Source organism: Juglans microcarpa x Juglans regia, chromosome 3D (genome assembly GCF_004785595.1).
Source record: "Juglans microcarpa x Juglans regia isolate MS1-56 chromosome 3D, Jm3101_v1.0, whole genome shotgun sequence".
NCBI lineage: Eukaryota > Viridiplantae > Streptophyta > Magnoliopsida > Fagales > Juglandaceae > Juglans > Juglans microcarpa x Juglans regia.
The window spans coordinates 39,802,781-39,820,977 of record NC_054598.1 but is presented as its reverse complement, the minus strand read 5'-3'; the positions used below and the strand labels follow the sequence as shown (position 1 = coordinate 39,820,977).

The window sequence follows — 18,197 nt, the reverse complement described above, 5'->3', positions numbered from 1 at the left end:
ATTCTATCACCAAAAACAAAGTGTAATATTTATGATCCGAACTTTGGAGAGTTTTAGGTTACGATTAATTGAGGTTATTATTTTAGTTGGAGAATTTTATTATTATTTCATGTGGAGAGTTTTATTTATGTGGAGATCATTAGTTACTAATATATGTGTAGTTAAGATAATTGTTGGGTGAATTTATTATTAAGCTTTTAATCAATCACATTGTTAAGGCAGATACTTGTTTAAGTTTGAGTTGAATTTAGAGTGTATGATAGTTGACACGTAGCGTGCCAACGTGTACGCTTAAATGTTTAGTAAAACACCGGACGAAAATAGGGGATGATTATAATTGTTGGAATATTAAGTTCTACTAAACTATTGAGGAGTAAAAGAGACATAGAAAGCATGTAAGTTGTTAGAGGTCTAAAAAAATTTCGAGGATGGAATTTTTACGAGGGGAGTTTTATAACGACCCAGCACAATAATTGTAATTTCGAGATATTTATAATTTTTATTGGGTCTAAATTATATTTAATAGGCCATATTGGATAAGCCCCCGAGCAATAATTTATTGAGATTGCCTAGGAGTTTTAATTAGACTCAATAACTAGGTTAAATTCTATATGTTATTTATTAAACAAGTTAGACTCCTTTTAGAATTTAGATTTCATTAGAAATTTATTTCAATTTAAAATCATATTGATTGAAGTCCCCTATGCAATCTCAGTTACTATCAATCATACATTTGAATGAACTACTAGATCATGTTTTTATATTCAAACTCTTTTTTTGAATGATCGTGACCGAGTCCAACTCAAACTAGTCATCACTCTCTCCCAAATCTCTCTATAAATATGTCACTTACGCATGTTATTTGAAAAAAAAAAAACCATAAACCACCAAGTCCAACACTGTATCGATTTTGTATCCGAAATTTTAGAAAGCAACACTACAAGGTAAGCAACAAGGGAAGTTAGTGCACAACCTTGCACACAGAATTAAGTGTGTTGGCCAGCTAGATAAGTCATACCAGTCAAATAAATCATATCAGTCAATTAATTCAAATAAATCAGTCATGCATCGCATAAACTTCAGTACAATCAATCATGACTTTAATTCTCAACATGAAAAATCTTATGTTAAGTATGCTCAAGTTATAATGGGTTTCTTACTGAGTCATCGACTCAATTTAGTTTATTTTTATGTTTTTAAACCACCTCAGGTCAAAATATGTATGAAGGTAAAGCTGTAAGATGAGACTTAGTCCAAAGAGGCGTGACAGTGGCCTAGATCATATACAGAGATTTTAAGTTATGATTTTTATGGCACATATTTTGAGAAATTTAAATAAATGTTTTCACACACTCTCATTTAAGATTTCAGTATTCTAATACAAAACAACTCTATTTATTATAAGGAATCTTTGTACTTAGCGCATCTTTAAGAAGAAATATTTGTAAGTCAAGTTAGGGAGAAGAACTACTGCTCCTGAGAATTTCCAAAAGTGACTTTATTATTAACTGTGGGGAACGTGGTGTTACAAGTTGGTATCAGAGCCCAGGTTGAAAGATTTTGTAGTCTTTTCAAAATAAAATAGAAGAAAACATTTTTAAAAGAAAAAAAAGTTTTACAAGGAAAAAAAATGATTTTTGATAACAGAAAGTAAAAAAAAAATCTTGGTCGAGGTCTCCTCAATGCATGTCCTTCTCTGAAGTAATTATTTTTAACTTTTACTATTTAGTGTGTTAATTAAAATTAAGAATGATAATTTTAAATACATGCATGTCAAAGTGAACCTAGTACGTGAACAGGTTTTAGCGCATAAGGTGAGGAAGTTTCTAACGATGAGATTAGATACCTTTTGTTTTAAGATTGATGAAGCATCTTGTTCATTAGAAAATAGTCTTATATTTTGTGGAGTTTGATCCGAGAAAATTAGGAATGAATTTAGTGGATTTTGGAGTTATGACATAGATTTATGAATGGTGTATGGCATTTCACGATAATTGGTGGAAATTATCTTATGTTCTATAGGTAACATGATTCTATCACCAAGAACGAGGTGTAAGATTTATTATCCGAACTTTGGAGAGTTTTAGATAACGATTTATTGAGGTTATTATTTTAGGTAAAGAATTTTATTATTATTTCATGTGGAGAGTTTTATTTATGTGGAGATCTTTTGTTACTAATGTATGTAGAGTTAAGATAATTGTTGGGTGAATTTATTATTAAACTTTTAATCGATCCCATCGTTAAGGGAGGCACCTGTTTAGGCTTGAGTTAAATTTTGAGTGTATAATGGTTGACACGTAGCGTGCTAGTGTGTACGCTTAAATGTTCAATAAAGCACCAAACCAAAATAGGGGATGATTATAATTGTTGGAATATTAAGTTCGACTAAAGTATTGAGGAGTAAAAGAGACACAACAAGAATGTAGGTTGTTGGAAGTCTAGCAAATTCCGAGGATGATATTTTTATAAGGAGGGGATTTTTGTATCGATCCGGCCCAATAATTCTAATGTCGAGATATTAATAATTTTTATTAGGTCTAAATTATATTTAATAGGCCATATTGGATAAGCTCATGAGCAATAAATTATTCATGTTGATTAGGAGTTTTAATTACGCTCAATAACTAGGTTAAATTCTATTTATTATTTATTGAACGAGTTAGACACCTTTTAAAATTTAAGAATCGGCCACTAGAAACTTATTTCAGTTTAAAATCATCACTGATTAAAATCCCCTACGCAGTCTCAATTATTGTCAATCCTACATTGAATGAACTACCAGATAATGTTTTTAAATTCAAACTCTCATCTTGAATGATTGTAACCGAGTCCAACTCGAACTCGAACTTGTCGGCATCCTATTCCAATAGGAATACAACTTTACTAGTTATCTTCATGTTAAAACTCTTTAACTGATTCCAACTCAAACTAGTTGTCTCCCTCCCCCAAATCTTTTTATAAATATCACCCTTCCGCATGTTATTTGGAAAAAAATCATAAAACTTCCAATCTAGCACTGTGATTGATTTTGTATCGAAAATTTTAGAAAGCAATGCTACAAAGTAAGTAGCTTGATCATAAATTAGGATTAGCATATGTTAGCTAGCTATATATTATATTCTTAACGTCAGTTCTTTCGAAGCCTATATTTATGTATCACACATGTCATAATATTTACAAACATGTCAATTATCATGTTTCACTCTACATATTATACTTGTATGTATTGTGAATCTCATGCGTCTCACATTGGATAAAACATGTAACCTTTCATGAGATAAAGTGTAAGATAAGCTTATAACAGTTAATTAGATGGTCATTCAGATGTATGATACCAATATTGTTTTAGGGTAGACTTGCAAGTCACAAACTCAAGCATGGTCCACCATAGTACGCCAGAGTATTGCACAGTCGGCTTCCATTGCTGAAGCAAGGGAAGTTAGTGCACAACCTTAAACACATGGTTAAGTGTGTTGGCCAACTAGATAAGTCAGATAAATCTGATCAGTCAATAAATTCAAATAAATCAGTCATGCATAACATAAGCATCCGTATAATCAGTCATGCTTTTAACTCTCACCATGAAAAATATTTTATGAAAACTTTATACTAAGTATGTTTACGTTATGATAAATTTTTTACTGAGTCATCGACTCATTTTAGTTTATTTTTATGTTTTTAGACCACCCTAGGTTAGAATATTTATGAAGGTAGAGCTGCAGGACGTGACTTAGTCTAGGGAGGCATGACAGTGGCCTAGATCATGTATAAAGATTTTAAGTTATGATTTTTATGGCACAGATTTTGAAAATTTTCAAGAAGTGCTTCCACGCACTCTCATCTATGATTTCAATATTTTAATACAAAATGATCCTATTTATTATAAAGAATCTTTGTATTTAGCGCTTCTTTAAGAAGAATATTTTAAGTCAAGTTCAGAAGTAGCACTCCGGCTCCCAAGAATTTTCAAAACAGACTTTATTATTAACCGCAGGAAGCGGGGTGTTACAATTTTGTATTAGAGCCCAGGTCAAAAGATTTTGTAGACTTTTTAAAATAAAAGAGAAGAAAAGATTTTGCTAAAAGAAGAAACGTTCTACAAGGGAAAAAAAAAAAAGAATTTTGAAGACAGAAAGTGAAGAAAGAAAAATTAGGCCAAGTTTTACTCAAAGCATGTCCTCTTTTGCAATAAGTATTTTTAACTTTTACTATTTAGTGTGTTAATGAAAATTAAGAATTATAATTTTAAATACATGCATGTCAAAGTCCACCTAGTACGTGAAAGGATTTTAGCTCATAAGGTGAGGAAGTTTCTAAATATGAGGTTAGGAACCTTTAGTTTTAAGATTGATGAAGCATCTTGTTCATGAGAAAATAGTTTTATATTTTGTGGAGTTTAATCCGAAGAAATTAGGAATGAATTTAGTGGAGTTTGGAGTTATGACATAGATTTGTGTATGGTGTATGGTATTTCATGATAATTGGTAGAAAATATCTTATGTTCTATATATAACACGATTTTATCACCAAGAACGAAGTGTAAGATTTAGGAGTCATTTGGATTGAGAAACACTCTCAACTCATATCATTTCATCGCATCTCATCATTACAAGTTTTTCAAATTCTAAAAAAATTATAATAAACAATTCAACTTTTTTAAATCTTAAAATAATAATAATATTAAAAAATATTATTTTAACAATATTTTGTTCAACTCATCTAAAATCATCTAATCTCATCTCACTATCCAAACAGCTCCTTATGATCCAAACTTTGGAGAGTTTTAGATTTCGATTTTTCTAGGTTATTATTTTAGGTGAAGAATTTAATTATTATTTCATGTGGAGAGTTTTATTTATGTGGAGAAGGTTAGTTACTATTTTGAGAAATTTTAATAAATGCTTCCGCAATCTCTCATTTATGATTTCAGTAATTTAATACAAAATGCTTTATTTATTAAGAAGAAATATTTTAAGTCAAGTTTAGTAGCAGCACTTTAACTCCCAAGAATTTCTAAAAATGACTTTATTATTTACTGTTGAAGAGTGGGATATTACATTTTCCCTTCTATACTTGGGGGGAGGTGAAATCCAGGCGGGTGGGTAGCCCCATCTGCTCCCCGTACTTGCATGTTCTTTTTCTTGGAAAGCCTGTCCGCCAACTCACTTTGGCCGGATTCGGGGGCCTGGCAACAACCCTACATTTAATGTCAATACCATTATAAAAGAAAACATGGAAATTTGGAAGTTTGAGGAGTTACTGGATTTCCATTTTCTTTGACAATTGAGATTTAATTTACTTTCTTGCACATGTGAATTTGATGCAGTAAGATATCCTAAGTTCAATTTAAACCCCTATCTTTGAAAGCTGGCCCAACAGATATAATATTGAAGGGAAGGGGAGAGAGAGAGAGAGAGAGAGAGAGAGAGAGAGAGAGAAAAGGAAAATGGTACTTAGCAGTTAGCATAACAAATGTAATTGTAATTTTGCCGAATTGGCATTAGGCCTAATTTAGTCATCTCTTTCTATGAAATGTGAGGTAGTTTTTCTTTCCCTTGGCAAAGGACTGTCTCTTGGGCTCAAGTCTGAAGAGTTCTAGTATGGATGAAGAGATAGTAAAACTATGAGAAGGTTTTAGTATCACTAATCAAGAGAGACAGGATCCGGTCCTACCAACCTCTGCAATGAATAGTCCATATCAAAAGGGAAGTTATGTCTTCTTGCACTGATTGTTTCTAATAAAGTAGTGAATAAGGAAGCTTTTTGCAAAATCATGGCAAAAGTTCGGAGATCGGATGGATGGATACAATTCAAAATTTGGTGAAAATAGATTTTTGTTAGAATTTCAAAATAGGCATGATAAATAGAAGGTAATGTGGGGGAGGCCATAATCTTGCGACAAATTGCTTGTATGCCTTCTAGAATTTGAAGGTAACACTCCTACAAAAGATATTTCCTCTTGTCAAAGAGCATTTTTGGTTGCAACTTCACAATATGTCATTGTCATGCATGACAAAAGAGATCGGATTTCAACTAGGATATGTTCTTGGAAAAGACTTGAGGGTGGAAGCGGATGGGAAATGCATTTGATAGGAAAAATTCTCGAGAGTTAGAGTGGAGATACATCACAAAGCCTTTACTTCGAGGTAGATTTATGAATATTGATGATAAGCAAATGTGAATTCCTTTCACATATGAACGACTCCCAATTTTTGTTTTGATTGTGGAGTTCCCAAAATCAATCGTAGAATTGCTGGGGGTTTGGAAACTATCAGACAGTTAGAGACCTTTATCAGATGGTGAAGACTAAGGTCTTGTATGTTTTCAAAGATAAGTTGAGATTAAAGTTAAAAAGTTGAATAAAATATTGTTAGAATATATTTTTTAATATTATTTTTATTTTGGAATTTGAAAAAGTTGAATTGTTTATTTTATTTTGTGTGGAGATTTAAAAAAGTTGTAGTGATGAGATGAGAAGTTTTCAAAGTTTTCAAAATTTTGAGTTTTAGTCTTGAAAGCAAACCAGGCCCAAGTCCCCAAACTTTATTTTTCTTATTGAGACAAAGTGTAGCAGGAATAAAGTGGAGAATGTGAGGAATGGTATTGGGTTTGAGTATAATTTTGTTGTGGACAATAAGAGGATAAGTGGAGGCCTTACTTTTCTATGGAAAGATCATATAAATGTTGCTCTAGTCTCTTACACTCATAGTCATATATCTTTAAAAGTCACAAATCCAGGGAGAGGAAAGAACTGGCTTTTAACTAGTTTTTATGGAAATCCTTTGACTACTAAAAGGATTTTCGGCTGGAAACTGACTCGAGCACTAAAGCCAGATATGGGAGTAGCATGGTTATGTATAGAGGACTTCAATGAGATCCTTTATCATTCTGAGAAACATGGGGTAGCAGTGAGACCATTTAGATAGTTGGGGGCTTTTAGAGAAGCTATTGAAGAGAGTGGACTCAATGACCTAGGTTACATAGGTAATAAATACACATGGAGTAATAACAGAGAAGGCAAGAATTTTAACAAAGAAAGACTTGACTGAGGTTTTGGCAACTCAACTTGGCATGATATGTAGTTAGCAACATATGTAAGAACCCTTGCAGGACAAAGCTCTGATCATTTTCCCTTACTAATTGCAATGCAGAACAATTGATTTGGTGATAGAAAAGAGAAAAAATTGTTTCATTATGAAACTACCTGGGCCCAAAGAGAGGAATGCCATGTCATTATTAAGGAAATGTGGAAAAAAAAACCTACAATTGTCACCAATAAGCTGATGGCTACTACTGCTGGCTTATAAAGGTGTAAAGACAACTGACTATTTGGAGTAAAAAGACTTTTACCAAACTCAACCAATTCAACATCTTTAGAGTTTAAATCAGGGTGACTTGACTAGTAATATCAAACAATTGTAGATGGAAGCAAACTTATTGTTGGAAGAGGACAATCTCAAGTGGAAGCAAATGGCAAAACCGAATTGGTTAAATGAAGGTGATAGAAACACTAAATTCTACCACTCGTGTGCAAACAAAAGAAGGAAAACCAACTCTATTCACAAAATTTCTAATGGGGCAGGTAATCTAGTAGCAACACCTGAAGAGATCAACTCACAATTTCAGCAATATTTTCAGGAGCTTTTTCAATCTTCCAAGCCTAAAGGAATTGAAGAATGCCTGTAGTTCATGGCTCCAAAAGTGACTGTCGAAATGAATGTTCTCTTTTAAAAGATTACACTGTCCATGATGTGGATGAGGCTATATTCCAAATGAATGCTATTGTCTCATCAAGCCCTGATGGCTTTCCAGCAGCATTCTACCAAAACCACTAGAATACTGTCGGCAAAGAGGTATGTGATGCTATTTTACATGTGCTTAATGCAAATGGATTGGTTGATTCTATTAATGATACTTATTTTGCTCTTATTCCTAACTCAAGTCCCTTACAAAAGTCTCTGATTTTAGGCCTATCAGCCTATGTAATGGGATTTACAAAATTGTTTCTAAGGATATGGCTAACAGGATGAAACTTGTTTTAAATGACATTATCTCTCCCATGCATACAATGAATAGTAGGTTGGCTAAAAAATCAGGATATATGGCTTTAAAGCTAGATGTGAATAAGGCCTATGATCGAATAAAATGGGCCTTTCTGAGAGCAATGTTGAAGAAATTGGGTTTTGATAAGAGATGGATTGATCTTGTGATGAGGTGCATTGAATCTGTTTCATATTATATTAGTATTACTGGTATTCCTTTGTTTCAAACCAACCAGAGGAATCAAGCAAGGTGATACTTTATCACCTTACCTGTTCATTTTGTGTGATGAATCTTTGAGCAATCTTCTAAGTCATGTGGAGATCTCTTGTATTCTCTCAGGCACCCCCTTAGCTCGAGGAAGCGTCACATAAACCACCTATTTTTTGCAAATGATAGCCTTCTGATATGCAAAGCTAATTCACTAGATTGGAGCGAGCTCATACACATTCTGGAATCCTATGAGAAGGCATCTGACCAAAGACTTAATAAAGAAAAAACTTGCATCCACCTTAGTAAGAACACACTTAGAGATACTCAAGACATCATTCTTAGCATAGAAGGCATAATATCTACTATGTCATATGAAAAGTACCTGGAACTGCCAACACTCATTAAGAGATCTTGAGCCAATTCTTTTAGCAGCATCCTGGATAGAATGAGACAAAGGATCAACAAAGTTTTTATCTTAGGCAGGTAAAGAAGCCATTCTCAAATCAGTGGTGCAAGCTCTCCCCACTTATAGTATGAAAGTTTTCAAACTTCTTAACTCCCTTCTCAAAAATATCAATCAAGTTATGCAACAATACCGGTGGGGACAACAAGACAAGAAAAAAAATATACACTGGGTTTCTTGGAATAGGATGGGAAAGACTAAATCTGCTGGTGGGTTTTGGATTTATAGATTTGGAAAGCTTTAATCTAGCCATGCTTGCAAAGCAAGGCTGGAGGCTTCTCTAGAGCCTTAACTCTCTAGCTTCAGAAGTTCTGAAGTTCAAATATTTTGCTGATGTCTCTTTCTTTCAGGCTAAATCTGGCAGAAAACCATCATTTATCTAGAGAAGTATCCTAGCAACAAGACATCTATTAAAAGAAGGAACGATGTGGAGAATTGTGAACATGTCAAAATATGGAAAGACAAATAGATTCCTTATCCCCCTTCATTCAGAGTACAGAGTGTTGTAAGATCCTTCAGGAAGATACAAAAGTGCAAGCATTAATAAATCTGGATTATAATCAATGGAGACATACTCTAATTGTAGATATTTTCTCAAGAGAAGAAGCTGAAACCATCATGAAAATTCAACTTAGTCTCAACATTAGTCAGACAAGCTAGTATGGGGAGGCACTACAAATGGACTATGTTTAGTCAGAAGTGCCTATCACCTGCAAGTAGAAATTTAAGAGAGAACTAAAAGGCAGTCTTCCAGCGCTAATAGACAAATGAGAGTTTGTTCGCTAGTCTAGAAGCTGAACATCCCAAATGCTGACAAAATCTTCTTGTGGAGAGCATGCCTAGAAGCACTTCCTACAACCTTAAATTTGTTTAGAAAGAAAGTTGTGGAGAACCCAAAATGCCCTATCTGCTTAAAGGAGGAAGAGTCAGTGGATCAAGCCTTGTGGGGATGCATTGCTGCTAGAGATGTTTGGAGTCAATATAACAAGCAAATACAGAAGAGCAGTTTTCCTAAGATGAGTTTTATTGAGTTAATGGAAAACATATGTGAAACCTTTGAGAAAGAACATATTGAGGAAATTGTTGTGGTTGCTAGAAGAATATAGTTGAGAATGAATGATTTTATTTTTAATGCAATTTTAACCCATCCAAAAAATGTGGTGTTGCATTCTAAGCAAATTTTGTAGGGGATGAAGGCAGGCAGAGAGGACAAGTTCATTAGAAGCTACTAGAAATCAACCTTAATGCTGGACACCTCCTCCTCGGAAATCAACTAAGCTCAATTGGGATGCTGCAATTGACAAGACTCTATGCAAGATTGGTATTGGAGTTATAGCTAGAGATTGGGAAGGAATAGTTATAGCCAGTATGAGAATGAATAGAAGTTTATCTCCTGATCCATTACTTGCAGAAACTTTCGGTACTCTCCAAGCAATTATCTTTGAATCTGAGTTGGGGCTTACAAACATCATACTCGAGGGTGATTGTCTTCAAATTATCCAAGCCAATTCAAAAGCTGGAGAGTCTTGGACTAGTAGTGAGATGCTTGTTAGTGACATTTGAAGTAAACTTCAAAGCTATACATGTTAAAAGAGAAGCAAATGTAATAGCACATGTCCTGACCAAAAATATGTTGCATATTTCTGATGTAATTGTGGATATGGAGGCTAGTCCCCCGTGTATCCAGTCTTTGTTGCAGTGATGTTGATTAATAAAATAATCTTGATTTAAAAAAAATGAAATTGTGCAGAATTTTTATTTTTTATGTTTAATATTAATAAAAATTAGTTATAAAAACAATGGAAAAAAAACCTTTTTGATATGAATCTGGTCATTTATGGTATTATGATTAGTAGTACCCAAAAGATTTTCAAGGAAAACAACTCCTACCGAGGATGTCGCTGACATTTTGTACTGTTTTTTATTTTTATTTTTACTTAATGATTAAAAAATATTTTTTTAATAAATTTGTGATTTTTTTAAAAAATTGTTTAAGGGGTTTGAAAAATGTTTGAAAAAAACATTATAATATTTTTATTCAATTTTTTTTCTTATTTTTCAAAATCTTATCAAATATCTTTTAACTTAAACTATTTTATTATTATTTACAGACAATTTCAATCTTATTTATAAAATTATGAGATTCTCCAAGTATCCAAAATTTCAACCTAGCCTTGAAAATTGAGAAATGATATTTGCAGTCATAGAGTGAGTACCATGCGTTCTTTTTTTAAAAAGTGAGTAAATATAATATCCACATGAAATATTAATTTTTCAATAATAAACCCAACTCTTTTTAGAAATGAATATCGTATGCTTACACAATTCAAACTATATCTAACGTTGCTCTTAAAAATTTGATTTCTAACCAATGTTTTAAATTCCGTTCCTGTGATCATTTCGGTTTAAGTACTAGAACGAAATATTTTGATACCGGTATCTTTCAATGTACCGTTTTAAGGTTAATTATATATTATATATAAACTAACAACTAATAGAATAAATACATATATATGTAACTGTGTATCATATATATGTGTATATATATGGAAGAATTGAATGTTTATAAAATGAATATGCGTTGAAAAAATCACAAACTTGAGTTGAGACACAAAAATAAAGAAAAAAAAAAGAATAGAGAAATTATAAAAAATAATGATATTTAAAAAAAATGATAGGACATATTTAAAGTTACAAAAAAAATAAAATTATATAAATGCATTTTCTATTCTAAAATTAATTAAATACCATTTGGATTTAAAATTTATAAAAATGTCATTCAAATACAAAAAAATTACAAAATCAAGCCGAAATAGAATAGAGACCGAAATGTCAATTCGGGTAGAATGACATGAATTTGACCGGAATGGCCCGAATCGGCCGTAATTTGAAGAGAAATGAAATGAGAATATAGTGTACTGAATACTACACTAAAATAGAAAATTCCCACCGGAACGAAACGGAATTTGCAACTGTGCTTCTAACTGCCCGTAAAATTCAATATCTAAGCCAGATCCTGAACGGAAAAGCATTCTTGTGGTGTGGCGGGAAGAGTCGGGCAAGTTGGCCATTTGTGATCGTTGGGAGCGCCAGGTCAGCCGGATTTTGAAAACCCCCAACGGCTACTTTATTCCCATGATAATAATCTTAACTCGAATACCATAATAATAATAATCTTAACTAAAAATAGAAAAAACAAAAGAAAACAAAAAGGAAAAAAAATAAATCCAAATCCACTCTTTCTCAGCAAGCCCTCTAGACTTCTTTTTGTTTCTCTGAAATTTCAGTCAGTGAAGTCACCCTTTTGACCCCTTTCTCCCTCTCTGCGTTCAGATCCACACCCCTTCAGTATTTCCATGGCTTCGATTCCATCGGACCGCAGCAAGGCCATCACGCGTCGAAAAGTTCGAGTCGTAGCCAAAATCCGGGGCTTCGCGGACACCCACGCCGAGTTTCCAGCTAACTCGGGGGCTTCGACGACGCCGCGGTTTTCCGTTAACAAGCCCAACGGAGAGGCTTCTGAGAGTGTTACGATTTTCTTCCCAGCCCAATCGGGAAGGTAGACTACTATATTACTGTTTCTTCTTCTGTTTTTATATAAAATAAATCTATATTGTTGACTTTTTTGGGACCTTTTGGTTTTTTCGAGTGTCTTTTATATTAGTGTTTAGAGTACGGGGACCGGCGAAATTATTTTGGTTGGATTATTGATGTACATCTTGAACGAAGGATTCGGTCGAAGAGAACATTTACCGTCTTGTTTTTCTTAAATGAATTGAGGTTTTTAGATTTTGCAAACAACATTTCTTTCAAATTTTAAGCTTAAAATTTCTTTATTCTCACCGTTCATTTTTTTTAACTAACGAACACAGGATTATGTTATTTTTTATTAGGGTCTGATTAGTTCGTCTTCCCCCTCTTGCAGTTGTAAGGAGTATTGTGATGTTGATTACTGTTATGATCAACAAGAAGACAATGATTTGATATTTTCGAGAGAGATAAAACCTTTGATTTTCGAGGTTTTTGAAGGATGTAATCCCACTATTATTGCTTGTGGAGGAAGACGTAGTGGAAAGACTTACTTAATTCAGGTGAGATTTTAGTTTCCCCTTAATTTTTTGTTTCTGGGTTTTCCCTAGCATTTATTAATTGATTGTCTTTCTCGGATGTATGGTTGAATCTCTACAATCCAATTTTCAAGGGCTCCAATGGGAAACCTGGTTTGGCTACGCTAGCCGTGTCTAAAATTCTTTCTATGGCCGATCAAACTCGAAATTCGATTACTATCTCTTTCTATGAGGTTTATCAGGAGCATGTTCATGATCTTTTGGATCCAAAGCAACCAGTGGTTTCAATATTGGAAGATAAAGGCAAAATCCAACATAAAGGACTTTCCCAGGCAAGTTATATGCTGTTTTTTTATTTATCAAATTACAGCAAGCGATAATAATATACTTTTGTGGAACACCCCTTGATGTGCTTCTTTTAAAAAAATCATTCCCAGGTTCCTATAAGATCCATTGCAGAATTTTATAGACTATATTTCAGTGGGTGCAGTTCATGTAAATCAGGGCAAAAACCTGCAATTGAGCTTCCTCGCAGGAGCCACAGAGGTTTAGTAATAAATGTATTATCTTCTGCTGAAAATTCAGACACGCGTCTTGTAGGCAAGATGAATTTTGTTGACTTGGCAGGTTTTCCTACGCATTCCTGATTATTTCTCTTTCATCAATTTGTTATTAATATTATTCGTATTTTTTTTACTCCTATTTGATGTTATGCTGCACTTGTTGTCAGGTTATGAGGATGCCAGAAGAAAAAGTACTGATGGGATAAATCTTGTTGAGAGTGCCAAAATTAATAAGTCCATTTATGCCATGTATAATGTCATTTATTCTCTCAATGCCAACGAAAGGCATGTGCCTTACCGGGAAAGCAAAATTACTCATATGTTAAAAGATTCTTTTGATGGGATGAATAGAATTTTGATGTTCACATGCTTGGTAATGCTCTTGATTGTCACACGCTGTTTATTTTATTTATAGGTTTCTGAACTGGTTTTTAAATTACTTCATTTTTCTCTTTTTATTTTATTTTTATTTTTTATGTAGAACCCATCTTCCTGCCAAGATTCTGTGTACATGTTAAGTTTAGCATCTCGATCTTGTCGAGGCATTAATCGAGTTGCCACAGGCTTCACAAAGGAAGCCAAAAGTATGACAAGACCGATGGTGCCTTCCTCACAAAAAAATGGACCACCTGGAAGTGTTCCCACCAATGTGAAGAAGAAAAATACTGCTTCACAAGTGCATTTTTCCAAAAAGAAAACCAATGTTACTGCTTCCACAATGAAAGGAAGGTATGTACAGAAAGTCTCCACATATATATATATATATATATATATATATATATATTTTGATAGGTTCTCGTCTCCACATATATGTGAGTATCCATTTAAAAACATTTTATTTTTTATTTGAAGGAAACTATTTGATGAAGCTAGTTGTCAGACCAAATCTGAGAAGGTACTTTATTTTTTACTGTGTTTAGTATCAAGTAATCAAAATACTTATGAATTTTCATTCTGATTTTGTGCAAAATTCTTTTTTAAAGTCAAATTTCATGCTTCTAGTCAAGCTTTGAATGTGTTCTTGATTTGAATGTGAGGCTTACGCTGCATTGCCAATTGTCTTTGTGCCATGCAAATGATTGAATATATTATTGGTGGATCTTTCACTGGTTCTATTCTTATTTTGAGGTTATTCGTTGGACTTTTGGAAGGAAGCATGCAACTTATTTAGTTCTCATTCTAGTTTATATGATCTATCTGACATTTGTATGTCAACGGAAGTAAATAAGCTTTCTTTACTTTAAAGGTCTTGGAAAAATTTGTGTTCTGGTGGATACGTTGGAAAAATAAGGTTTCCAACTTGTAAATAAGCCTAATAGGCATCATTGCAGGCAATCAGCTTGGAAGATATTGACTCAGCTGATGAACCTTTGGTGCAGGAAGAGGTGAGTCAGATTTTTTATCTTATGGTAGAATGTACTTGATAACAAATAAGTTCGCTAAATAGATTTATTTATTTCTAAACCAGATTATGTAATTACCTTTTTTGTCAGGTGAAGTGCATTCCAAATGTTACAAATTTAACAGTGCTTTCAGAAGTGGTAATTTTTTTTTCTTTGGTAATTTAATATCTCATTTCGGTACGTTATAGTATTTAAAAGATGTGATTGAGGTAAATTGATATCCTGTATAAGAAAAAATCCATTGGTATCGTACCTACTATAATAATAGAAAAGATATGTACGATTTTATTAGTGTCCCATTATCAAGACAATCTTACCATATTCATTGATATCAGGTGCTTTGTATTTCATTTACAGGAAGCTTTCTCATTACCAACTTCCAATATGGTGAAAACTACTATACTAAATAAGGTAACTAAACCAAATATGGTGATTTGATTAAATATATGGTTTGAATACGTTTATGAAACTTTAACAATAAATGTTTGTTGTATTCTTAGGATGTTTTTATGGCTAGCAAGGTTTGTCTTCACGGTGGGGACATTACTCCTAGTCCTTGTGTGAGTAGCAGCACAAATGGAGCATCTTTTACTGAACAAGGTTGGTAGCATGTGAACGTGATCTTTGAATGTTGATTTGCTAGCCATGCAATGTGCATCAATGTATATTAAGAATTTATTTGTGATTTGTGTTCGTTTTCATTACAGTTCATAGCATGGACAAGGAAAACCAAAGTTCATTGGTCGATAAAGTTATTTCCCCACCATTAAGTGCAAGACTGCGAGAATTATCAAACAACTTAAAATCACTTTGGTCTTCAACTCCATTACACATAAAGTTGCCAGAAGAGAATGATGCTTCATCTTATGGTCAAGTGTGTACTGAGATTGTGGAACCAAAAACACCAATGATGGATTGGAGTATTGTTAATGAAGGATGGGATGTTGCAAATGTTCATAGTCCTTGGGAAACATTAAGTATGCGCAATTCTGGAATGAAGGTTAGATCTAACCATTTCTCCAATACATTTGATTTGTGTTCACTTGACTTTCATATTGGAACTCTTATATTATTTTTTTCATTGTAGAACTCCATTGTTCAAGATTATCTTAAGTTTCTAAACACTGCTGACAAGTAAGTTTCTATGCTTTATGGGAAGTGTGTCCAAAATAATGACAGTTTATTGTTATGCTTTTTTTTAAGTGAAGTTCTTTGGATTATGTATATGTTTAAAATTTTTATTAAGGAAATCCTTTCGCGAAAACATTTTGAGCTATAACATTTGATTTCATGTCCTACAACGTAGACATGGGGTGTTGGATAATCTTTGTAATAATCTCTCGTTAGGAAAAATATAAGCAAAATGATTGGGACTCGGGGGAAAAAGGGGCAAATCACGGGCTGCAGGAAAACAGTGCCAAAAATCTTGCTGCAGACCTTGATTTCCCTGTAATTCCCCCCGTGTTTGTATCAAAACTCTAAATAAAATGACTATATATCTCGGTAAAAAGCTTACTAATTTTATAAAATTTAAAAACCATCATGAGTTCGTAGAGAAGTGAGTAGTTGGGTACTTAATAGTCATCAAGGGGATAACTAACGGGAATAACAGATTCGATTATCTACGAGCAAACAGATGTAAGCTTTTTCTTGTTGATATGCAGTTGTGGGCCTATTGAATGAGACGCACACAGTTCTATATTCATTTGTTAATTTTTTCTTATTTAACTCGCTAACCTTTGTATTTTCCTCTCTCAATTTAATCAACAGGGAAGACTTGAAAAGACTAAAGGTATATAGTACTTTTGAATTTTATAAATGGAGTACCTATACAGCCATGGGCTGTTTTTTACGTGATTTATTTACACTACGTGTAAATCATGTAAACGCAGCCCTTATTTTTATCATTAGTGTTGTAAATGTTTATAACCTATACCTTATTATAACTTTATTGACATAGTTTGTTTTTTCATAGGGAATTGGAGAGAAGAGAGCTACCTCAATACTTGAGCTTCGTGAAGAATCTTCGGAACCCTTTAAGAGTGTAAGTTGATCTCATAGGCCTTGTTTGAATAATAAATTGATCTTAACTCGTCTCATTTCATCTCATCTAGTCATTACAATTTTTTCAAACTAATAAACAAAATATAATAAAAAATTCAACTTTTTCAAATCAAAAGAAAAATAATAATATTCTAACAATATTTTATTCAACTTATAACTCTCACCCCACCTCAAGTCATTAACAATATGAAGAGTTTTTGGTTTTGTTTTGTTTTTTTAAATGAATTAGTTCCTATAGTTTATTCAAACACGCTTGTTTCACAGCTTGATGATCTCAAAGAGGTTGGACTTTCGGCAAAGCAGGTAGTTTTGTTCTTATTCCTCCTTTTTAGGATAAGTTCATTTGTTTTTATTTGACCGTATGTCTTTGATTTTCTACACAGATAAAGGGCATGATGAAAAAGGAGGTTGCAGTGCTTTTTAACTAACATATTAAGAGATTTTGATGACTTTCTGTATTTTAATTGTTATACATAAACTTTACAGCATTCTGATTAGTGCCAACATGAAGTTGCCTTGGAAATGTTTTCCTTAATCGTCTAGTCTGATATTTACTTTTTCTTTCCCGCGTTGTTCTGCGCTCTCCCTGCCCCTCACCTCCAACCTTCCTCTCCATTCCTCCACTCTTTTTTCTTCGACGTTTTCATTAGATGTGAATCCCTCCTCTCTACGCTTGCTGCAAGTCAAGATGTGCTGGTCTGATGAATTCTAGCCCAGGAAGTAAGTGGTAATGTGTAATTCTCATCATGTCCTGACGTAAGACCAACATATCAGAAGTTGGGGTAATGTGTAATTCTCATCATGAATTCTAGCCCTTCTCTCTACGCTTGCTGCAAGTCAAGATGTGCTGGTCTGATGAATTCTAGCCCAGGAAGTAAATGGTAATGTGTAATTCTCATCATGTTCTGACGTAAGAGCAACATATCAGAAGTTGGGATATAACAATTGTTTCTAGTCTTTTTTTTTTTTTTTTGAAAATGTTCCTAGTCTTGGTGAGAGATGTTTGAATATCGTGACATTAACCAAGCATATTCGATTTCCATCCTTTTTTTTTTTTTTTTTTTTTTTTTTTTTTTTTGCAGTCATGAATATCTTGACATTAACCAACACATTTCACAACATATTTCACAACACATGTAAAATAAGGATATTTTGATAAAATGATATAACTTTTATAGGGTAGTTTACAAAAATAACTCTCATTTTAAAATATTGTTGTATAAAATGTTATGAAAAGCAATGTGTTAAAATAATGTGATGGAGGCTTCAAGATTTGTAGTCAACCGATTTCCATAGAGAATTTGGTCATATAAGGAAAAAGGAAATTTTCAGGCTTCTGGACATTACAAGATAATGGGACAATACGGTTAGTCTGAGACTG

The 18,197-nt window shown here is 33.2% G+C and overlaps 1 protein-coding gene across 1 annotated transcript; it reads left to right on the top strand.

Annotated features, from left to right (window-relative positions):
* The first annotated feature begins 11,938 nt into the window (after positions 1-11,938).
* Positions 11,939-17,351, top strand: LOC121256542 (kinesin-like protein KIN-10C). The gene is made up of 17 exons (XM_041157381.1): positions 11,939-12,278; positions 12,645-12,810; positions 12,921-13,118; positions 13,224-13,413; positions 13,517-13,722; positions 13,831-14,078; positions 14,202-14,244; positions 14,681-14,734; positions 14,843-14,890; positions 15,110-15,163; positions 15,253-15,352; positions 15,460-15,752; positions 15,840-15,886; positions 16,523-16,544; positions 16,728-16,796; positions 17,081-17,119; positions 17,200-17,351. The coding sequence occupies exons 1-17, from the start codon at positions 12,076-12,078 to the stop codon at positions 17,242-17,244; spliced, it is 2,025 nt and encodes a 674-aa protein (XP_041013315.1). The 5' UTR covers positions 11,939-12,075; the 3' UTR covers positions 17,245-17,351.
* The last annotated feature ends 846 nt before the right edge of the window (positions 17,352-18,197 follow it).

Bases quoted from the DNA above. Each gene is read 5' to 3' on its own strand.
- LOC121256542 (XM_041157381.1), top strand. From the start codon at position 12,076: ATGGCTTCGATTCCATCGGACCGCAGCAAGGCCATCACGCGTCGAAAA. The intron at 14,735-14,842 runs GTGAGTCAGATT...CTTTTTTGTCAG, and splicing joins AACCTTTGGTGCAGGAAGAG to GTGAAGTGCATTCCAAATGT. The intron at 15,753-15,839 runs GTTAGATCTAAC...TTTTCATTGTAG, and splicing joins TGCGCAATTCTGGAATGAAG to AACTCCATTGTTCAAGATTA.